General features: G+C 39.0%; 2 protein-coding genes across 4 annotated transcripts in view; both read left to right on the top strand.

Moving 5' to 3' along the window:
- Positions 1-2,695, top strand: part of CPNE4 (copine 4) — a 226,791-nt gene extending 224,096 nt beyond the window's left edge. For all 3 annotated transcript variants that reach the window (XM_027659449.1, XM_027659448.1, XM_027659447.1), the window contains exon 16: positions 2,087-2,695. In XM_027659449.1, the coding sequence (XP_027515250.1) occupies positions 2,087-2,218 (132 nt within the window). In that variant the 3' untranslated portion in view covers positions 2,219-2,695. The remainder of the gene's footprint in view (positions 1-2,086) is intronic.
- Positions 2,696-8,933: 6,238 nt separating this feature from the next.
- The window catches only part of MRPL3 (mitochondrial ribosomal protein L3), a 31,055-nt gene continuing 15,826 nt past the window's right edge, over positions 8,934-24,162 (top strand). The window contains exons 1-6 of the mRNA XM_027659450.1: positions 8,934-9,029; positions 10,943-11,121; positions 11,985-12,076; positions 12,898-12,996; positions 16,848-16,947; positions 18,830-18,890. Of these exons, the coding sequence (XP_027515251.1) occupies positions 8,950-9,029; positions 10,943-11,121; positions 11,985-12,076; positions 12,898-12,996; positions 16,848-16,947; positions 18,830-18,890 (611 nt within the window). The 5' untranslated portion in view covers positions 8,934-8,949. The remainder of the gene's footprint in view (positions 9,030-10,942; positions 11,122-11,984; positions 12,077-12,897; positions 12,997-16,847; positions 16,948-18,829; positions 18,891-24,162) is intronic.

Raw genomic sequence — 24,162 nt, 5'->3', positions numbered from 1 at the left:
CATATGAACTAGAGAAGCTGATGGCAGGCAAGTGCTCCTTCCAAGCATTTTTAAAGACAGAGCAGAGTGAAGTTTCCTGATTGCTACAGCCTATGTGTGCAGGGATAGTCCTGGGCTCTTCCCTCACTCCCTGTTTCTACTCTTTATGTATTGTTGTATCTTTGGTAAAATAGCACAGATGCAGGCTAAGGTATGACATACCAGGAAGGAGATTTAAAACCCAGTCATTTTCAATAGCAATGTAGAAATAAGCCATTTGCCTGATTACAAAGGGTATTTTCTGATTATTTTAGTTGGAATTAGAGGACCTTTAAGGTCCGTTCCAACCCAAACCATTCTATGATTCTGTAAAGCAGGTTTAGGCAAGAATAGGGCAACTCTGGAAAAACGTGTATTTCACTTTCCAGGATTAACACAAATGGGTTCTGTTACTGTGTTACACCTGAGAGCAGCAGCTGCACTGTCACACAAAGTATGCTCTATGCTTTGCCAGTTTGTTCATGCAGAAATGTTCCAGGCTGTTTTGCCTGCACAAATATTTTGGTATCAATGTCACAGTAGGGAAATAGCAGTTCATTTCATTTGTTACTAATACCATACATGAGTCAAATTACAAAAAAAAAAAAAAAAACAAACCACCAAAACAAAACAAAAAAACCAACCAACCAACCAAACAAAAAAACCAAAACAAACCGACAAACTTCTGTTTCTGATTTTGCTAGCAGTATCTTTGATTTGTAGTATTGTAACATTTGATACTGGAATTTCTAATAGCCCTGGGGCTTTCTGCACCCCTGCATTAGTGTGTCTATGAATAGTTTAGATTCAATTTAAGACTCTGGAAGGATAAGAATCCCACCCCAGCAAACAAAATAGGTCAATAAACAGTCAATACAACTGCTTTGTGACAGGGTAGTTTTGAAACTTGGCTGGCAGTATAACAAACAGTGAGGAGGAAAGTGTACATTAATTTGGAAAAAAGTACTTGGTGTGCAGAAGAAATGTCATCCGGCCACCAGCTGAGTTCCCATACATCCTCTGAGCTGCAGTCTGTGCTCTGTCTGGAGATACATGTCAGTTTGAGAGGTTTAAATTAATGTGTTTAAGTATTTGCATTTTTACTGCATTTTTGTGGTGGGCTCAGAGGGGACATGGCTGAGCAGGCTGGCTCCAGAGGACTTGGAACCAGCTCAACCCAAACACTTGGAAACAAGCAAATCCAAAATCTGGGGCAAGTGGATGCATGGGAGAACAGGAGTCCAGTTTTGTCACTGCTGAATTCAGGGGCTGAGGAAAATCCCTGCATCACATGCAGGTAATGGTTGCCCACAAAACATCCACAGACCTCTCTGCTTAAAATGAAGCCTTGTTGGGGTGTGAGGCAGCAAGTCTGTGTTGTCAATGGAGGGCACGGTTTCTCACTGCACTGAGGGGGAACCCTCCTCCCTGCCTGGAGTGAAAGTCAGTGGTCATCTCTGTATCCATCTCTACATTTTCAGGGTTATCAGTTCTTAAATTCTGGTTGTCACTCACCATTTATATGTTGCAGTAAGAGCTTTAAAGCCTCCACAAAGCCTAAAATTGAAGCTTTCTTGTAACCACGGTTTAATTCTAATAAAGACAAAGTATTTTCATTGAATTAAAAAATTTACCCAGCCATTAAAACACCATGCCAGACTCTGAAGAGCAGAATGGTGATGAAGGCCTCCCTTTCACTGTGATGTCCATTCATGTTCAGCTTGAAGCTCATTGAACACTGATGAAGTCTTTGCAGCCCTTTTTGTTGCGAATGGTGCTCTCTCAGAGTGCAGGGAAGTTCTGTTACACTGAACTTAAAATAGTCCAAACAGACTTGGAAAACATGCAGAGAACTTTTAGCTGTAGTGCACTTTCAGGCAGCTAAAGCTGCATACCTAAATTGACCCATAAAATGAGTTTCAAGCAATAGCGCCTTTCACTTTGAGTCTTTTTGGCCTTCCATTTCTGTACCATAATCCTTGACCTCATGGCACCCATGCCTCTAAAAGCCATGGCACTTCTAGCAGAGAGCCACGTTAATGTTTGTGTTTTCTACCATTTCCTGCAGGCATCCCCAGCTGCTCTAGCAAAAAGCGTTTTGGCTGAAGTTCCAAACCAAGTCGTGGATTATTACAATGGCAAAGGGATAAAACCAAAATGTATGTCAGAGTACGAGTCTTCCAGGACACTAGCTCCATGAACCTGCCTGCACTCTTTTACAAAATTAAAAAAGAAAAACGCTACTGTCTACAACTCCTGTACTTAAAAATGAAACAAAACAAAAAAATAGCACGTTTTGGTGATTTTTAACTAAAATAACCTTTTTCTTTTTTTTTTTGCATGTGTAGCCTAAAGGCTTAAATCTGTTAAGCGGTTGTATTGTTGAAAACTTTTTATGAGAAAAAAATCCCGAAAAAAAAAGTGAACTCTTTACATTACAGCATGTCGCCTTGAAATAAAAAGTTATCTGTATCTGGTTTTTATACAGGTTTGTTGAAATTTTGCTATATTTCTTATCTTTACACTGTAAAGCATTTTGAAATATTTATTGAGAGTCATAGACAAAATGTCTTTGGTTTAATCTGCTAAGAACTGAGAGATTTTTCAAAATGGCAGATGCATGAACTGTATTTTGCATGTTTAAAATAAAAACAACACAGTTTTGCAGTTGTCTTTATTTCTCTCTCTGACACAAGGCTGCCTGCTTTCAACTTCCATATTCCAAAGACAGGGTAATAAAGTGTTTCAAGAGATACCTGACCTGAAGCATGGGCATTTCTGATGTTAGCAGCTTATACTATGGACACCAAACATGCCCGCTCAGTCTGGAGCCTGAGTAGTAATTTTTCAAAAGTGTGACACATCCAGCACTTATGGAGGGTTTGGACCACAGCAGTAAACAGGCTTGGAGGGCATGATCCATCAGCATTGCATGTCTTAGAATATGCCTACTTAATCCAAACTATGTGGCTGGCTTTCAAATGGGTTGTATTTTGGCTACTTTATAATGTCTTATGTTTGAGAATTCTTATTTTGTTTCATTTGTATTTTTTAATCTCACACCCAGTATACAACTTTGTGTGACATGTTTTCCAAAAGAAATTTTGCACAGCCTGATTTTGTGACAACTGGTGATTTGTAACTTCATCCTCACAGAGATCACTTGTGTTTGAGAGAAAAACTGGTTTTGTACCAAAAGAATATTTAAGCCACCTTTTTTTTTTTTAAAGAAAGAGGACATAAAAGAACAAATTGGCAGTGGATTGATCTTTTCATTGAAATATTTCTGTATATAAATGAAGAAATTACATAAGTGTTATTTTTAGTGTTTGAATTTTGGCTTCTTTTGCTGAAAAACAGTAGTGAAGAATGTGACTTGTTAAAAGCTAAGGATAAAATTTGACAAAAAATAATTTGTGTGGGTCTGTCCAAAGGGCATGGCTTTGGACAAGTTATGCTCCTACCAAACTGAAAACATTCTGTTGCTAGTCCCAGAAGAAGCTGTTTTGGGCCAGTGCTGAATATTTTGGAAAACCTCCCCTGTGAGCAAGGGATTTTGTTTTAGAAATACATATTTTTAAATGAGTTTGCTGGTAACGTAGAACTCTAGCTCCCTGATTCTCCTTTAGAAGTAACTTCCACGGGATCAGCTTTGATTGAAGATTTTGTACTATGAAATGAAGGCAGTGGGATAGCCAAGATACATGGGGCTGTCTCCCCAGCACATTCCGTTCTGCTCCAGCTATATCCTGCAGTGTAATCACTCATGCTTGCTAGTAAAGATTCCTTCATCTGACCAGATATTGAACAGCAGCCAGTATTTCTTAGTCATGGGTATAAGTTGTTTGGAGATGTCCCGACTGATAGATCTCAAACCCACACTTCCATGTAATGGCTGGCACTTCATTTGAGAGCTTACCCTCCCTCTGTGGATGTATTTCATCTGGAAGCTACTGCGATCTTCTTTATATCTCGTATACCACTCTGTCAACAAATTTTAGTTCTAGTCTACCACATCTCGAGTTTCTTACTCCCATTTCCCCCTTTCTTTTCTTTCCTTCCCTATTCTCAGAAGGACCATTTTTGAGCCGTTAAAGCACATGACTGACAAATCAATGACTCCATGTTCTTTGCTCCTCAAATATATTACTTTGTAATCTTGGCCAAGTTGTTTAACTATTCTGCACCTCAGATTCCTCATCTGTAAAATGAAGGTCACTGCCATGTATTCATAAATATCTCATAATAATACTGGGGGACTTCAATATTTGAAAAGTGATTTGAGATCCTCAGAGGCATGATGGTGCTCTCACCATGTAAAGAGTATTACTTTACCCTGGGATGTGCATTTAGGGATGTAATGTATAGCCACAGAAGGGTTAAGCCTCTTTTTTATTATTTGCCAGACTGTGAAAGTAAATGAAAGCTTTCAGCAAGGAAAAATTAGGGATCAGATAAATTGTTCTTCTGGTACATATGATCTTTGACTAAACTGATTTTTGAAGTGTTTATGGTTACACAGAATTGGGCAGTTACAGCTCTTCATTAGCAGAGGCGTTACAAGGTGCTTCTATAATGTAGCATCACATAAAACACAGAGATCAACAGGTTACTGTATGCTGAGCTGTATAAACCATCAGTCATTTTCATTTGTGTAGTTGGTCTCTATAAGTGCCTCAAGAGAATCCCAGCTGCTGCAGATCTTTCTGTTTACTTCACACAATCCTGATTATAAATGTTGTCTACTTAAAAACAAATCATTATCAGTGGTTAACATAAGTCAGCAATTCCATAGCAGCCCTCCAGGTATTTGGAGAGACACCTCCACAATATTGAAAAATCAATTGGAAATCTCCTTCAATCTTTACAGATCTCAGCATGCCAAACAATCACGTAATAGCGTGGTGAGTTGGTGTAGGATGCACAGAAGACAAAACTAGCCATATGGTAAAAGCTTTCTAATGAGGCTTTGAATGTTATTTTCATTGCTCCAAGCTACTCTGTGCAATAAAATAGTATGGACTTTTTGCAGGGTAATATCATTAAGTATATGAATATTTCTCTGAAACAGCATATTTTTCTCCTGTTTTATCTACTTAGGGTTTTGGCAAGGCAATTCTGCCTTTAGGCTGAACTGCCATCAGTTTCTCCTGCAGATTTTTTAGTGCAAACTTAAACTTCTACTGCCTTTTGATGGATTGTTTTAAATTCTGAAAACTCCTTTAAAATAAATTATATCTTGTCCTTTTTCAGATAATTCATGATCTAAAATATCTTCTCTGACAACTGTAATCCTGCCTTCCTTTTTACTGTCTCTCAAACCCAATTCAAAATCCAGAAGTCCCAGAAAACCCAAAGATATTCATAAACCCTATTATCCCAAAATACATTAACATCTATTATTCTTGAGCCAGATACTGAACTGAGTTGTATCTTTGGTTTTTTAGGGGAAACTAAGTCTACAACAATTTTTAAAAAGCAGTTATACACTTCCAAGCGCTTATTACCCTAAGGAAAAATCTATCCATGTGAAGTTCTTACCATGATAAGCAATACAGTGTTCTACAGAATTTGATGAAAGAGTCTACAAGTATGAAAGAAAAACAAAATTATAATAATAGTATTGTTTTAAAACATCTTTTAAAGAGTCTCCGAATATCAAAAGTACATAAGTGATGACAGCTAAAAGGTTTAAAGTTTGATCTGTTAGAGACCTGCAGCAGGCAATGGAGAACAGTGGTCTAAGCCAAGTCTTGCTGCAGGTTGCAGAGGTGATATTCCAACAAATACACAGGTGAAAGGTTCCAGTTCTGTGCAGATTTGTATGACAAAAGCCCTGCAGCTCTGCAATACTCAACTGCATCCCTCAGGTTTACCCAGACACCAAATATTGTGATAGAACAGCGTGTGGTTTAAGTGAGCTTCATTATTGTATTGCACTAAGTTCTTTGATGGTGAGTTAAACAGAGCTCCCTCCTTCAGACTGGCTCTCTGGCTACTCAAACAAGTCATGGCTAACTCCCAGAAAGAACTCACCTTGTTATTCAGATTGATATTCCTCACCTGGGATTATGGGTCTTTCGTCATAACTCCTACGTAAATCTAAACATATGTCCAGTCTTTCCAGCATGGAGGAGGTACTAGACAAACTCCCTTTACTCCTAAAGTAGCATGGACATTTCAGTCACAAAGCATTGGTACATTTACATTCACTTTTTTTTTTAATAGGAAGGATAAGCTGGAGGATTCCTAGCATAGGTTTACACTTCTCAGGTTGGTTTTTTTCCTTTATTTATGGGAAGTGCCATTTTGCCCCAAGGAATATAGAGTTTATATCACCATTCATCCTTCGCTCATAGGTCTTACTTGTATGTGCAGTCCTGGGCTGAAGAACTGAACTATACCAGAGGCAATTTCAGCAATTAGAGCTATATAAGTGATAACAATCAGGCCAGCTGCACGTTTTCTTGCAGCATTCACTGCAAACCATCAATGGGCTAAATGCCCACCCCCTCTTTTCTCTTTTTTCCAATTTCCTTGCAGAGCTGGGGAGATCCTCCAAACTGATCAGGTGAAACCTAGGTGACTCTCTCCTGGGAAGGCTGCCAGTCCAAAAGTGTTTCCATTTCCTCATTCCTGCCATTATGAGGACTACCCAAGGCAGCAGACTGGGGGGAAGGTTATTTTGTAATGTTTCATTCTCTTCTTTCCTTCCAAAAACGTGCTAGTCATTTCAACTGCTTTGCAGAAGGTCTTTTACTGTTGTGTTCAGGAGACACTTAAATTCTTGTCCCACTGATTAGAGCAAGCAGTTTGCCATCTGATTGCATTATTGCATTCAGAGTTGCAGTCATCTTGCTACACCCACTCCCCCCTACACCCACAAAGTTCATGCCTCTTTAACACCATGAAAAGCTGCATGCACCAAAAAAAAAAAAAGAAAAAAAATTGATTTTACATAATATTATGTAAAAGGAGAAAAGTACAGCACTAAAACTTATTTCTCCAAAATGTATGTTTGCCCATGTATTGCTTTCCAGCTTACTGGTGCATGAAATTCTGTGTCACCTCAGCTGTGCAGCACGCTACACGAGAAAAGCATTATACTGTGGCAACAAGGCTAGCTTCAGGTGAGGGCATCAAGGGAGCCCTCTTCGCTGGCTGGGAACATCTATCATGGCTTAGCAAATCACTTAATCTTGCTGTGTGCCTTGGTTCCACATCTTTAAAATGGAAGCAAATAGCATTTTGCTACTTCCTGGGGACTTTGGTAGGGTAAGGACTATTGTAGATTGTCACAGTACTTATAAATTGGGAGTTAACACCTTCATTTTTAGGTTCATTCTTCCCCCTGATACAGAGCAGCAGCATAAGCTACTGATGGACCCCATTAGAAAACACATCTGCATTAAATTTAGCAACATGCCTGTTGATGTTCTTAATGCCAGGGAGAGAGTGAAAAGATGCAGTGATCACTGTGATAGTGGAGATGACAACCTCAGAGAGGAAATATCCATTGAACTGTGAACTTGGGAGATGCATTTTTGAACACACTATGTGTTTATGTCTTAAAAGGACAAGAAGTAAACATGGGACAAGGGATGTTTATGTAGGCTGCTGGTAGTTTTCTGGATCACATTTTTGGGTGTGAACTGCAAAATTCTGCTCAGTTAACCACTGAGATGTGCATACAGCCTCTCTCAGATCTGGTTAGCTGGCCACAAGCCTCAAGTGCAACACACGCGCACACACACACACACATACACACAGAGCACAGTGGGGGAGAAGAGGGGGTAGCAGGATATAGAGAAACCATAACAGATATCAGCTGACCACACTGAACACTCATGTGTCTTTAAAGAAAGAGAATTCTATTGAAACTGAAAGGGAATCTTGTGTTCATACCCCTTCACTATCCTACCAGCCAGAATGTCATCGTTGTGCCTGGCTGCCCAGAAACCCGCTGCCAGAGCCACCCACTTTTCCAGTACCTTTCACTGGCTACAATATTAAATTTACTTCTGTAAATGTGGCCCTCCCCCTTATGTGGCCTCCACTTGCATGGAGCACAGAGAATCACTGAGTCATAGAATCATTAAGGTTGGGAAAGACCTCCAACATCATTGAGTCAACCCAGCACTGACAGGTCCACCACTAAACCATGTCCTTAAGTGCCACGTCTACATGGTTTGTGAACACTTCCAGGGACAGTGATTCCACCACTTCTCTAGGCAGGCTTAACCACCCTTTCCATGAAGAGATTTTTCCCAATATCCAGCCTTAACTTCCCCTGGCACAGCCTGAGGCCCGTTTCGTCTTGTCCTGTCACTTGTTACCTGGGAGAAAACACATGAATCTGCTAAGCTCCATACCTCATAGATATCTGACAAAGCAGAGACGCTTTTTCCCAGACACCCCCAAACATGTGCTCAACACCTGTGTAATGCAGGAAGGTTTTGAGTCTGTGTTCCTGCAACCTTGTGTGGCCAAGTGGTGCTCACCAGCAGTAAAACTCCACCTGCCGCTGGCACTTTTCCCCTTATTGACACTTATGCGCTGGATTTCACCGGCTCGCTGAAGGAATTCAGGCACAGGAGCAATGGTAGGGATGGAAAGGTTGGGGCGGGGGGGCGAAGGGTGCCTATGGCTATTTCTGCACGTCTTCATCCGTCACCCTCTTGGGTGAGCTGTTCCCTCCGGGTCAGAACAGCCCCATCCGCCACGGGTGCTGCATCCCGTCTGGGAAGCCGCTGGGGCCAGCCGTGTAGGGGAGAGAATGACGCACGACTACGGCTTTGGGCTGTTTCGGGAGGTTTTATGTTAACTCTCGAGCTCCCCGCCTGCGCGGGCCGGAACCTTCTGTCCGGGGCAGCACGGAAGGTTTGCAGCGCCGTACGCGGAAGGCGACGGCGGCCCCGCCCCGGTGTCGGCATGGCGGGCTGGGGGAGGCTGGCGAGGCTCGGCGGGCGGCTCTGGGCGGCCGCGGCGGCGCCGAGGGCTCCCGGCCACAGGTAGCGGCAGGGCTGGGAGGGGAAGGGGCTCCTGCGGAGGTGAGGCGCGGAGCGGGGGCGGCGGGAGGAGCGGGGGCTGAGCGTGGCTCGGCCCCTGTCGCAGCCCAGAGGTGAGGGGCTCCTCGGCGGCCCTTTGCCCTCGGTGGCGTCTTGGGTCGCCATCCCTCGGAGAGGCCTCTTTGTGCAGCCTGCCGGCTTTGCGAGTGCAGCGGTGGTGGTGCTCCGGGTTACTGCTGGAGCCCTTCAACCTTAGAAATGCCCCCAGCCTGTGTGGGGGTTCTGGCAGGACAGGCATGTTTGCATCCATAGCATCTTTGCTGCATAGTGAGCGACTTGACCTGCTGTCTTTTGGGTCGCCTTGGCCCGGCCCTGTGCGGTCAGTGCTTGTGTTGTTAAACACTCCACCTCGCTGTCCTTGCAGAGAACTGGGGAGCATTCTGGCTTTTCTGAGCCCTCACAGAAATTAAGGCAGGACCCTGAGCTGTTTAGCGGTGAGTGTAGAACCAGAGGTTGTTGGGGCTGGAAGGGAGCTGAGCAGCTCAGTTCAAAGCTGAGGTCTAACTTCCTTCTCACAGTGTGGCCAGCTCTGAGGTTGGACTGTGTTGCACAGGGCTTTCTGGTTTGGGGCCTTCAGAGCCTCTAAGGACAGAGTCTGCACAGCCTCTCTGTTTGATTGTCTTCAGGCAAAACATTTTTTCCGTACGTCAAATCCCCCTTTTCAGCTTATACCCCTTCTCTCATTCTTCTGCATGCACCTCAGTAAATATCACCTGCTTGTTAGTGACTTTCTCACAGGCATTGGAAGGCTGCTGTCAGGTCCACCCTAGGCCACCTCTTCTCCAGACTAAACCAAACCCAGTTACCTCACTCCTTCTGGTAGGGCAGGTGCTCCAGCCCCTGGTATTTTTGTATACCACAGCTGGATTCACTCATTTGTAAACATCCCATTTGTACTGAGGACCTGAAACTGGATTTAGTATTGCAGATGTGGTCTCTTTGGAGTGCTGAGGAAAGGGTAAGTGCTTGCCTTGATCTCCTGACTGTGCTTCTGTTGATAAAGTCCAGGCTGCTGTTAGTCTTCATTGCCGTGAGGAGCCTGCTGACTCTCTGTTTACCTTTTTGCCCCCAGGGCCTTCTAGGTCCTTGGCCTAACTGGGGAGCAGCTCTGCTGAAGTCACAGCCTGTACTCTTGCAAGAGGTTATTCCATCCCAGTTGTGGATGGAATTTCTGCTTTATGAATTTCATTGGGTTCCTCATTGGCTTGTCTCTCTGACTGGCAGAGGGACACCCTTGAGCATCATCCACTGCTCCCTTCAAACTTAAGAAGGGTGCACTCATCCCCTCTTACAGATCGTTGATAAAGATATTAAATAGGACAAATCCCTGAATAGACACTTGAGAAACTCTGTTCGTAACTGGTCTTCTAATAGATTCCAAACCACTAGCCATGGCTCTTTCAGTCAGCTGATCCAGCCAGGTTTTTGCCCATCTGATAGCCCACCCATCCATGCCATAATATCCCAGCTTGGATAGAAAGATGCCACAGGAGATGGTGTTAGAAAGCCTTGCTAAAGTTAAAGACACCCACTGCTGTCTTCTCATTCATGAATCTTAGCTTTTTTTTTATCATAAGGAGTGGTTGGTTTTTCTGTTGTTGCTTGCTCCACTTTGGTGCACTTTAGAATACTTCAAAAGTTAGATGAAGACATGACAAAGAATTAGGTGGTTTTGGTCATGAGTGGCCAGTTTGAGCGATGGTGGTTGACTACCTTGGTAGTATGATTTTGGTCTTTATGACTGTATGCTGTGTCATGTAATGATTTGTGTTATTCATTACATTGCAAACATACGTGTCACGAGACATTATTTGAACTGATAAGACACTTAAAACTTTTTTCCCACCACTGGAAAGGGGACAGCTGGGCTTTCTAGTCAGGCACACTAATAGTGCAACGTGGTGGCACGAGCACCTTTCTGAAGAGAATGTGGAGTTCCTGAAGAAGATAACTGCGGAGGAATACAAAGCTCAGACAGCCAGCAAGCTCTGCCCTCTGAAAGATGAGCCTTGGCCACTGAATGAGTGGACACCAGGTGAGAAAGTATCTCTTCTGAAATACCAAACTCGTGCTGAAATTATTACTGTTGTTGTGTTGTTGCATTCAGTAACATCAGGATTGTGTCTTGTAAAGTATTCTCCTTTTTGCTTTTACATCAGTCATTCAATACATTTAGTAAATAAGTAAATGTAATGCATCAGTTCTCTAAAAAGCATTCAAAATATTACACAGTGTTAAGAACCCTTTAAGAACTCTTAGTTTTTAGTCTAGATCAGCACTTGGCCTATCTGACTGCTGTACAATGACAAGATAATAAAAATTTGTCAAAAAAGACTCCTTAGAATATAAAGTATATGAACTTGAAAACGTTCTTGTAAATACTGTTGGACTCTGAAGAAAAAGTGTGGTATATAATACATCCCACTTCTGTGATTCCAAAGTTTTATGGTCTGGAACACAGTATTAAGTTTTTGAGCCTCCAAAAGGGTCACATCGTTTGGGTGGCAGACTTGACATGTTGCCTTTGCTATACAAGTTTGCAAAGATTGGGTGGGAGGAACCTTTTACGGTAAACTTTTCAATAGTTAGCTTGACTCTAAAACATGGGTGTTGTATTTAAAAAAAAAATTAAGGGAGTCTGAAGTATTGGGTTTTTTAATGGGGAACTGGTTGCATGTTCTATCAAACACAACTGGAACAGATAGAACTTCACTGCTAGTGGGATTAAAAACAATTAACAGGTTATTCTCAGCCTACTCACGGGGAGTTAGTGAAGTTTTCTCTCCTTCACCTCCTTAGGAAAGATCAGAGTTAATGAATGGGATTTTGCAAGTTATGAAATGAACCCTTTCAAAGATTAAGTATGGAGTTACATTCCTGTTCTGTTTTAATCTACAGATTCCATCAGAGTTGGTGTTGTTGCAGTAAAACTAGGAATGATGCCAATATGGACCAAGTCAGGAAAAAAACATGCTGTCACGTTACTTAAGGTGAAATAAATCATAATGAATTTCATCTCCTGTCCTGTATTCAGTTTGTTAGCCAGACATTTCAGTCAAAAGTGAAAGTTATGACTTGTACAGAGTAGGAAATCCCGAAAGAAAGGAAAGGCTTCTTTTGGTCGTGGGTAGTACACCACACCCACTCTGTTTATATTCCGAACTTTCTGGGAGCAGTCTGCCTTCTGCCTCAGCTATTCAGGTGCTGCAGAGCTGTGAGCAGTGTTACCTAGGTGAGGCAACATAAAGCTGGGGTTAACTACCTCACTTAACTTTTTTTATTTTGCCACCTGCAGTTACTTTGGGATTAGTTTCACCTTGGTTTCTGAGCCTTTGTAGCCCTGAAGCTGCTTCTTCATATTCTCTGGCAGCTACTATTGTCATGAAGACTTTTGCTCACGTGTTGCTGCCGTATGATGAACCAGTGCCGTGAAGGACATCAGGTTTGCAGGGCAAAAGAGCAGGAGTCTAAAATGTCAGCTCTTATTGTATGCTTTGCAAGCTTACTGAAGGGATTTTGCAGATGTTGCATGCAAAAAAGGATGACTATAAAAGATTATTTGATTTCTAGAGCATTTATGAAAATAGTTTGCATTCTACTAATGTTTTTTTCCTAAAATCAGTCTTTAGTTGATTGGTAAAAGAATGTCTACAGTAAAAAAGTAACAAACACTACAGCTTTCTATTTGTAAACTGTATCTTCTGTTATGAAAACAGTGATTGACTTAATTTCACTTGTTTTAATCTCTTACTATCGTCTTAAAGCACACACATCTGCTTATACTCAAATAAACACTTTTCCTTTTCTTAAGGTGCAAGATTGTCATGTTTTAAGATACGTTTCAAAGGAAGATTCAGGTGGAAAAACAGCTAAGCTGCTTGTTGGAGGCAAAAATGTATCTCCTTTTTCTGTAAGTGAACCACTCTGGATGTTACTGTTAGAATAGTTGTTTCTGTTGTCCTTGCAACATGAAAGTAGCATAGGTAGACTTCTCTGAAAGATGGACAGACACCTGTGCTTTGGAACAGATCTTTTGTCACATTCACCTTGCTTATTTCCTAACGCTAGTGTAAATTCTTGGTTAAGAGAATAGCAAGAAGAATTTTTGAAAGTTTTGCCTCTTGATTCTCTAGGAAAGCTGTGAGTTTAGGAAGTTGCTTTGATGTGCAGTGTCCTATGCTGGTGAAAGGGTCTGAAGGACTATTAGTAGTGTAGAAACATATGTTCACCATGTCTGTGGAGGTGCAATTAAGATGAGAACTGCAAGATGCACACTTTAATGGCCTGTTGTAAACTTACCCAACTTCTTTGGATGTTTAGAAGATTTTGTTCTCTAGCTTATTCTTCCATACTGTTTTATTAGGTGTAGTTGTAATTTTTCCATGTCTGTTGACATTGTTTAATTTGCCTATAGTGATGAGTGAGTTTAAGACTTAAATTTTCAAGAACATAGCTTCATGGTAATAGCTCATCAAGAGCTGTATCAAAACCACTCATTTAGACACCCCAGTTTCCTGGTGTGGAATTCCCAGATTCCTTCAGTGGTTAAGGTTGTCTAGCAGAGCTGTCATTTCTAAGGAGGAAAATTGAGTTATAGATCAAGGTAGGAACAAAACTTTCTGTCAAAGGATTGCAATTTCTGTGATCCATTATTTCTGTATAATGCCATTTTTCACTTCTTGCAGTGTCCTGACACTCATTTGTCTGATTTAGTCAAGTAAAAAATATCCAGGGCTTATGACCACTAAGCAGATTATCTCAGCTGATTGTGGCTTTTTGAGGACTTGAATTTCACTTTTTCAAACTGACAGTTGTCCCAGAGCCTCAAAATTAATTTGTGTACTTGTTTCTGCTTTACCAGAGGTGAGGGAATAAGGAACCTTCTAATTTGCTAAACCTGTTGGCCTTTATAGTATATTTTACTGATTTTGAGCAGGCTGATACTGGTATTCAGTACTCTCTGGTATTCAGTGGGTTTATGCCATGTTTCACCATCGCTGCTTGTAGTTTCAGGTGTCTGTCCTGTCACTTAAGTCCATCTCCACTTTCCAGATGTGACATTTTTCCTGGAAAAATGACAGCTCTGTTTTTTCTTTCATGTTACTTTGGTCTAAGACATGCAAGAACTATGTGAATAAAAATTTTCAAATTGTATTTTGGACATTAGACTCCTTACAGTTGATCTTCTTCTCAAGTAGATGATGTTACCAGTAATTCAGTATGTTGTCAGAGTAATAACATGTGGGAAGTAAGGAGGTATAAAGAAAATTTCTGTTTAAATAGCTCCTATGAACTAAGAAAATTTCTTCAAAGATGAACTACCTAAAAGGTCAACTCAAGGACTTTTTAGTAGTGTGAGTTATGTTAATGGCTCTCTCTGGGCATAACTCTTCCCAAGTTAGCTTCGATTAATTTGGTTGAACTTAGATTCATTTTAATAAAAAATTAATTAAATATCCTTAGACCGATCTGTGGTGAGACTGAACTGTGTATTATGATTATACTGAGCTCTGTATTATTGTTGTTGTTATCATCATTGTCATAGTATTAAACTAGATAATTCCTAAGGAAGAATTTGGCATGCTGATTCTGAGCAATTTTGCTTGTTGAGGTACTAACAAATGAGGTATTTCTGTGGTTTAGCTGCAAGTTTGAATCACTGCTCTGCTATGTTTATCAGCCTTTTTATGTGTTTCTTTTCTCTTTGGAATGTCGAAAGTGAGAATTAAAAGAAGGGTAAATGATACTGTATTGTATTAGCATAAGCAATTTATCTTCTGTTCCTCATAGGAACATCTGTCTTCCTCAGATTCCTCACAGCTTCTGATTTTTAATGAGTTCAAACAAAAGATTCCCTCAGTAATTTTACTAAAAAAGAATTTTCTATATTTCTTTTGAGTGTCAAATTGCTTAAAAGCTGATAAGGAATATTGCACTTTTAGCAAGATATTTATTTTTTCCTTTTTAGCTTGATGTATGTCACTCTGCTACAAGTGAAGAGATTTTTCATGATTTTTTAATGCAAACTGTTTTCAAATGTACAGTTCTGACAGTGTTCTAACATTTTTTGGTCAAAAATATGTTATATGCTTCCCATAAGTGAGGGCATATCGATCATTTTCCTATAATACTGGAAGATATCACTGGTGTTTTTAAAAGTTTAGAACATTTGAGAATTCACTCAATATTGCTTTTTAGGAAGGGTTTGTAAAGACTGCAGTGTTTTGTTTGTAAAAGTACATCTCTCTGACTCAACTGTTTTTGCAGTAGAACAGTGCAAGGCTATAACCTTGAGTAGGACTCAAGATATAAGTGAATTTTACCCTTTGACTTCACTGTGCTTTTCTTCAGCTGTGGTAGCACAGGGCTGCCCTTGCTGTAGCTTAAGGCAGCAGTTTCACATAACAGTGGAAGTAAAGGATTCATACACAGGCACTTAGTAGAAAGGCCATATCTTTATTTTTAATTCTCACATATGGTTCTACAGATTAAAACAGTTGTCCTCCACTGATGCCTCAAATATTCGTGGTCTTAGGGAGATTTTGTACGTAGCTGATTTTTTTTTTTAAAGGTATTTGAAGTGTTTAGTACAGTGAACTCAAGTTAACAAATCACTTGGAAAAAACTTTGCACTCTCAAAGACTTTCTATCCACACTTTCTCCTCAAACAAAGACAGATGTTTATACTTAAAACTGCTTGGTTTTTTCTAAGAGATCCTCATCATCTTGCTTCCTCATTCTTCATAAAACTTCCTCTCTTGTTCTAACACTTTTTAACAAATTTTTGAAAACAAAAGAAAGGACATCATGCAAATTTTCAAAACTGCGTTTTCAAATAAACTATGTTACCCCTTTTTAAGTTATCCAAATTATTTTGTCTTAAAACATAGAAAATAATTTTGAGAGAGAGAACTGCGCAGAAGTTTTGAGAAGTGAACCTCAGGGATGTGACTATCCTAGTGTGACAGTATTGTTAGATGCTTAAATTGCTTTCTAGGAGAATTCATTTGAAGAAAATTTAAGTGGCATTCCTTTTTTCCTGTGGCTACAATTTGCCTGCATTACTGTTTCTGTTGCTTGGTTTCATCTCATGGTCAGCAGTTCTGTGAGTTGTCTTGTTTCAAACAGCTGAGAATAATTTTAAGTACTTTTAAATTTGTCAGAATCCTCTGAAAAGAAGATCCTGCTTTATTAAGTCAGCAGTGGTTTGACACTGAGTGTACTTGGTATATCTTAAAAATACATGAATCATAAACTTGTTTTTCTTAATTTTTCTTTTTTTTGTCCAGATACTCAAAATTCTGTTCTGAGGAAAAGTTAAGCCTTTTGAGAATTTTCTGCAGGATGAGACTTTGTTTCTGTTGTTTTCTTAGTTAAATCAAATAAATTGTATTTATGGTGGTGTGGAACTAAGTCATCAGTAGATTTGAAAAAGAGAACATATTTTTAAATTATTACAAAACTCTTTGTAAACCATGACAAAAACAGTAGTATCTTTTATTTATATTGTAAATGATTCTGATCTTGGAAATCTTCATTGTATCTTCATTGTATCTTATTTATATGATGTAACTGTAGGGTAACTAGTTGACAGAAAATAAAATGCAGAGACAGGAGTTTTAAATAAATTTTATATAGAGATAAAATGCTAGTCTCAAGATAAAATTTTAGTGGTGTTGACAGTCTGTAATCATTTTCTGTGCTAGGTTGATCTTGGGTATTTTAAGATCACTTCTTTTTTATGGCTGCTTTTTGTTACAGAAACCGGAGTCTGCACATCAGATTTTTAAAGAAGCTGGAGTACCACGAAAGCAGAAAGTTGCAACATTTAATGTAACAGATGATGCCATAATTAAGCCAGGTAATTTTTTGAGTTTCTGATTATTACATGCATAATCATTAAACATCTGCCACTTGTAGACCTAAACAAAGTTATGACGTGTATTTAATTTTTGTTTTGTATGGAAGTTGCTGAATTAATCTTTGTCATTAAGTACAAGCATACTTTTTTCTTAGGGAAAATTAGAAATTTATTGTTTAGTTGATGAGAAGTAGGATTTTTCCTTTTTCTGGGGTACTGTGTTTCGATTGATTAGAAAGTTAGTCTAATCCAAACTTACTAATATGAACACTGAATTAAGAAATAAGTCTGTAACCTTGACTCACTGGCTGGGAATAAATATGAATGCAATTATGGGAAGTTCTGTGTTTATCCTTATGAGAGGGACACAGAATTTTGTGGTAATGTTTCTCAGGAACCTAAAATAGCAGTTTGAGGTTTTTTTCTTCTTGCTGCATTCAGAAGTAGGACTGATGGCTGTCACTGAGGATGTTTTTTCTGACAGCTTGCAAAGTAAAGCACACTAAAATGTGTTTATAACAAATGTTCTCACTAAAAATCAGTATTAGGAGTTTGGAGATCTAACAGTAAGTTTTAAGTTTCTAAGGTTTTATTAGGTAGTGCACTTAGGTTGCTTTCGCTTTTGACGATTATAGGTATTTTCTGAAGAATGATGTAGGGTTGGAAATTCTAATATATTGTGTATTTCCTTGCCATTAGTGAAGCTTTTTGTAAGATCTTTTTAAGACAGTGTGGTAACTGATAAAAATCAAATCTGACATGCTAAATGGAAGCAAAAGCTTGAGATAAAGCAGAATTGCAGGTTTTCAATAAACTGGTTTTGCAGTGCATGTATTTTGTACATAACATCCTTTATATGCATGATTTTGTGTCAGTTGACAGACATCTTATTCCAGGTGTGTATGGATTATATAAATATAACATGACATAATATGAGGATTTTTATGCTTGAGATTTATGAGAGGTTTACATCATTTCAGTTTGCATTCGTACAGATTTGAAAAAGCATGAGAATGGATGTGGACATGAAGCAATTAAAATTTCACTTTTTTGATGGATGTAAAACAGGCTGAAAACTGTGAAATATGCAGCTATAGAGATATATATAGATTTATAATGAACTAAGTTATTAATTTTGGTTTGTTGTGGGGTTTTTTTTAAGCTGCTAATAAAAGAATATTGCACTTGGATAAAAAAAATCGCTGAACACAAAATAAATCTAAAAGTAATATTTTGATACTGCAAGTATTTAAGGAATTAGTGTAATTACAGTGGGGTGAGTGGTGTCACTGACCTACAGTAGCACTACTTCTGCTGAAAGTTAGTGTATAGGTAATCCCCCAGTGGATGAGGCTGTACTTCTGCCATAGTCTTTAGTTTGGAAACTCCATTTCTTAATAAAGAGGAAGCATTGCAAAACTCTTTTTTTTTTTTTTTTTATTCTTAACCACATTTTCTATAGTAAGTGGGTTTTCTTTGTGGCTTGATTGTTTTTGTTTTGTTTTTTTAAAAACTCTCCACCTTGTAAAGTTCTGGTAGTTCTAAGTACAGCATGTTCTGTTTTCTTGCTAAGCGTGTTTATTATGAAGCTTAACTAATTAGACGTTTGGGGCTTTGTGTGTGAAGTACAACATACCTCAGTAGAGCCCTGGCCCTTCCTTCCTATTCATCTGAAATTGGTCTAGGACCTGAGAAATGTGCTTCAGTAGTAAAAACAAAGCATCTCTCTTACTCAGTGAGGTTCATAAAGAAGAATAAATAATATGTGAATAAGTTTTCTTTCCTTCGCTGTGACTGTGATGTACCCTGTATGATAATGACTGGATAGTGATTTAAGGACTTCAGCACTTCATTGAACATGATCTCTCCTCTTCTCTTGAAGGTACTCCTTTGTATGCTGCTCACTTCCGCCCAGGGCAGTTCGTGGATGTTACTGCAAAAACGTAGGTTTCTAATGATTTAACGTGTCCAGTTCATCTGTTAAATAGACTGGTTCTCTTTTTCTTCCCTCTACTTTGTCTTGAACCCGTGGATCACAAAAGCTGAAATACAATTGCAAGAGTAGTGACAGGAAATACATGTCCATTCACTCATTAGATCAGCAATATAAAATTATCTTTCTTTGCTTTTGATTATGAACAAGATGAATAATTAATACTGTTAGGGCGATGGTTCTGCCTGTATCTGTCACATGTACAGGAAGGGCTAGACAAACAGCTTGAGAAAATGTTGTTCAAGCTTAGCATGGGCAAAGAGATCTATAATGCAGCATCTGTGGTATGTAGAAGTGGGGAATGATTGCTGAAAGGCATCAGTTCTCAAAAAGACTGCTTGATTTTGATTTGGTGAAGAGATGTGAAGAGAGATGTATCATGTGGACTGAAAAAAAAGCAAAAAGATATTGAATACATTTAGCAGGACAACAGAGCTGTCAAATTCCTTTTTTTTTCTGTTTTCTCTCATATTCCAGCTCATGTCCTTGCCAGCAGTGGCTAATGATCTTTTACTTTAATGTGGGAGGAATGATTTCCTCTCAGACCACTGTGAATGCCAAATTAGAGCTCAAGTGGTAGAGGGTGTCAAAAGAAAAATTGGCATCTTGTGGCAAAGACTAGTCATGGCTCTTGTGGTACATCTGTGATTTCCACTGACCAAGAGAACTGAGAACTCCTGTGTATTTCAGTGAACTGTTATTTTTGTTGTGTTGTGATACAAAGATAACATTTTCCATTAGGTTTTTTTTTTTTTAGGGGTAATGGAGGTAATACCCAACTGTAATAGTCTCACATGTGTGTATGACCTGTAAATGTATAATATCATTCATAGGGTCTTGTATATATGGGGAAACCAAGCACCTGACTGCATTTATGAGGGTACCCTATTGAGAAAAGGAGGTCAAGGAGTTGACTGAAATTACTATTTTTTTTTATGTCAAACTTCCTTATATAATACTTAGATCTGGCATGTTGTTCATTCTGCTTCTAAATTGCATTCCATGAACAGCCTGTAAGAGACAACAGCCTGTTTGCAAAACAAAACAGAGGATCATTAGGAATACAGTTTTTTAATGAAGATTAAGTGTCACTGTTTTTTAATGCAGAAAAGCTTTGTTTTTCTAAAAGTATTTCAAGAACTAGTAAAGGGATTTTTTTTTTTTGCCATGTAGAAGATACTGGTAAACAGCCACAGGGTATTTGTGTCTTGCTATTTGAAAATATTAGCAAGCTAAAAATAGACTGAGTTCTTGGTCACATCCAGTGAATCCATTTTAAATTGTAATTCAGTATTTCTGACCTGTTTTCTCCAGGTATTTGTATGATCCCATTTCAGAAATTAGCTGTTTGTTTGTGCTGGTTTGGTAGCACATTACTTATAATCCCTTCTGTAAAGGTGAAGAAAAAATTCTTCTGCTAAAGAGAAAGATCAGTTGGGTTTTCTGTCAGCATGATTGTCTAATCATTCTAGTCTTCCTGTATCAAAATTTTTTTAACCTTTTTCTGCGGCTTACTCACATTCTGATTTCTACTTTTAAAGTTTCTTTCTTCTTAATTTCCACTTTTCTGGAATGCTTCATTTATGATATTCCCTTAACTCTTGGGCAAGAATTAAGTTATTTTACTACATTTCAGTTTTTCTTTGGGTCTTTTACTTTATTCCATGGAATTTCATCCAGTGTTACTTAGTCTCATACTTTTGTGAGGTTCATGTTTTTTTTACTTTTCAGAATACTGTATTCATGATTCGTAGTTATTGTACTGGGAAGTACAGATTCCACAGTGTCACAAAAATATCCAAGAAATGCTTCAGTGAAGGGAAAAAAAAGTTACCTTGGGAGTGGTTATAGCATTGACCTATAGCATTTGGGCTGCACTGTGAGGGGAAAAAATGACAACGTGCTTCCTGTTAGGTTTGTGTTCTGAACCCACCTCAAGAGAAGCCAGCTTCTCCCTGCTGAACAAAGACCTTGGGAGGTTTGGTCCACAGGCTGAAGTGAACCTTTGTACATTACTCTGTAAAGCCCCAGTTTTAGCAGTGCTGTAGGCACTTGAAAGATCCTAAGCTATAGGGGTGTTTTGGAAAGGTACTTAAAGAAAATAACACTGAGTTACAGTAGGGAGCATAGTTTGACTTCCTTTCCTTCCTCCCACTTCTGTCTTATAGAATACAGAATGGTTTGGGTTGAAAGGAACCTTAAGGATCATCTAGTTCCAACCCCCCTGCCATGGGCAAGAACACTTCTGCTAGACCAACTTACTCAAAGCCCCATCCAGCCTGGGGAAGGGACCTGGTTCTTCCTGATTCAAACCACTGTGGATTTAAAAGAGAGTAATTCCTAAAAACTTGTTATCACTGGTAGCAAAGTTTTTAGAAATGTTATTACATGAACATGTACTTTACATTTTTAAGATTGACATTTTGTTTTAATGGAGGAAATTTTGTTTTAATGGAGGAAACACCGAAGTGTGTGCAATGTTTGAAATCATGTACATGAAAGTGGTGGTGCTGCTGGTAAAAGCATGATTAATTCTAATTATTCCTTTAAAAAAGAAAGAAAAAATAATGTCACCTCAATGAGGAGATAATGTAGGGGAATATAAAGGATATTTTAATTTTTTGCCAACTCTTAATTATCCAGATGAGCAAGATATCTTTCTGTATGCTTCCTTCTACTAAAATAAATCAAAAATATGGTCCTTAAAAATGAGCAAGCTTTTCTTAGTTATCATAGCCTGAATGAAGGACTTGCACTACATTTCAGAAGTCTTGGTTAGCATCTTCATTTCGTTACAAAAGTGTAGGGTATTTTTTTTAGTTGTCTTCTTTTAATCTACCCTACAAATATTTTTGTCAAAGTCTTTTATTCATTTATAGCTCTGTAAAGAAAAACACTTTCACAGAAACAAGAAGGTTCAGTTAAAGATGTATGCAGTTTGTTTTTATTTGAAGTCTCATAATTTGTTCAGCACTATGAGTAGCTTTTAGAGCACTGTCATTAGGCAGTGTGTCTGCATGCTGTCAGTCTTCTATAGTGTTGAAATATTTTCCTTAGTACTTATTTTCAGCTATTTAAAAGCTCAATTCTTAAGTTTAACCCTGGTATGCTTTGAGCTAAGATTTGTAGCACTGTCCAGAAGCACTTCTCTCACAGGTTGCACTTCTGTGACCCCACCTGGAGTGCTGCATCCAGCTCTGGGGTCTCCAGAACAGGAAGGGCATTGACCTCTTGTCCAGAAGAGGGTCACCAAGAGGATTAGAGGGATGGAACACCTCTCCTATGAGAAAGGGCTAAGAGAATTGGAATTGTTCAGCCTGGAGAAGAGAAGGCTTCAGGGTGACCTAATTGCAGCCTTCCAGTACCTGAAGGGAGCCTACGAGAAAGCTGGAGAGAAACTATTTACAAGGGCCTGGAGTGACAGAACAAGGGGAAATCACTTCAAACTGAGAGTAGGTTTAGATTAGATATTAGGAAGAAATTCATTACTGTGAGGGTGGTGAAGCATTGGGACAGATTGCCCACAGAAGTGGTAGATGCCCCATCCCTGAAAGTGCTCAAGGCTAGGTTGGATGGGGCTCTGAACAACCTGGTCTATTGGAAGGTGTTCCTTCCTTGGCAGGGGTGTTGGAACTAGATGATCTTTAAGGTCCCTTCCAACCCAGGCCAATCTATAGTGCTTCTATGGTGACCTCCTTAAGCTGACAGAGGGCACAGGCTGCTGCCCAAAGGGAAGGTGGTGCTCTCTCCCATAGTCCCCATTGACCTTCTGTCACTGGTACTTGTGTCCTGAATTGCATGAAGGAAAAGATCAGTGTGAGATACCTGTATTCTTCTCTGGGTTAGTTTTCAGAGGGATCAGTTGTGTGCCCCAGCTTGCTGATCACCCGAGTGAGCTTCTGCACTAGTACACAGGTGACCAGAACATGGTGATAGGGAGGGGTGGGACCATGCCTGCAGTGGTAGCCCAATGCTGTATGGACATGGAGTTGTATCTTACCTCCTCTCCTGCCACTTCATGACCCGTTCCATGAACATTTCAGGAAAACTTGGGAACATGAGAAATTTTGTCACTCCAAATTAAAAATCAACCGTAGTTTTATTTGAAATGTGCCAGAATTAAGTGATGATTCTGGAGTGTTTATGGTTTATTTAAGCTTTGCTAGGTTAACAGTGTAATCTGAGCCTGAAAGTATGTTCTACATTTGTCCGAAATTATTGGACTAAGTAGATGGAATCCTTCTTCCTTTACGGCATCTAAATAACGGTCTTTTAAATGAACTATGAAGAGTTAGCAGCAAACTTCATTAGAGTACTTTATTCCAGTAGCTTTCTCCAAATGAAAGTTGTCTCATTAGGTACTGGCATTTTACTTGTATCAAACCTGGAAAATGAGATTTTCTACAAAATTAGGTGGTTGACCTAAACACCTGCTTTCCTGCAGGTGAGAGTAGAATAACTGTATGCAATTAAACTCTAATTCTGCACAAGGATTACTTTCATTTAACATTTGTGCATCTTAGTCTTTCACCTCATCATTGCTACCTGTGATTCCTTTCTGGGAGTCAGGTAAATATGTTTCATTTAGTGAAACCAAGTAAATTAAGTCATAAGGTAAAGTGTATTTGTAGGTTATTCAGTGATTTTCAATCAGTTTTTCACAAATAAATAATGAAACTAATCTGAAACATTATTGAACTAGTACGATGAAAGAGCCTTGGTAGATGGTAAAATGTTGTACATTTTGAAGTACTCTTATTTCAGAATTGTGAAATCTTTCCTTGACTTTAGGCAGAATATTTCAGAGGTTGGAGATTTGTTTTCATATTCCAGATCAACAGATCCAAGAGAATTTTCAGCTTTACCAGAGTGCTCTTTTTTAGGCTGGTTACACTTCCTATAAATTTCCTAAAGCTTCGGTACTGTAAAGTCTGAGACTTTGTTCACAGAAAATATGTGTGTAATTGGAAGGACCAAGAAGCAGATGAACATAGTCTATCACATAAATCATTAAACACTAGCAACTCTGTCTTGTGATATAATCACTTCTGTCTGGAGATATCTTAAAACATTGATGTATTAAGCATTTTTTTTCAAAATACATCTCTTGTAAGTATTAGGTTTGGGGTTTTTTTAAGTACAATTTATAGTATTCTAAATTGTTTAAAAATGAGCAATCTGAATGAAATATTGAATTGGTTTCATGACATCATGCTTCTTGA

This window comes from Corapipo altera, unplaced genomic scaffold, assembly GCF_003945725.1.
Source record: "Corapipo altera isolate COAL_440 unplaced genomic scaffold, ASM394572v1 44b, whole genome shotgun sequence".
Taxonomy (NCBI): Eukaryota; Metazoa; Chordata; class Aves; order Passeriformes; family Pipridae; genus Corapipo; species Corapipo altera.
This window is presented reverse-complemented; position numbering and strand designations above follow the sequence as displayed.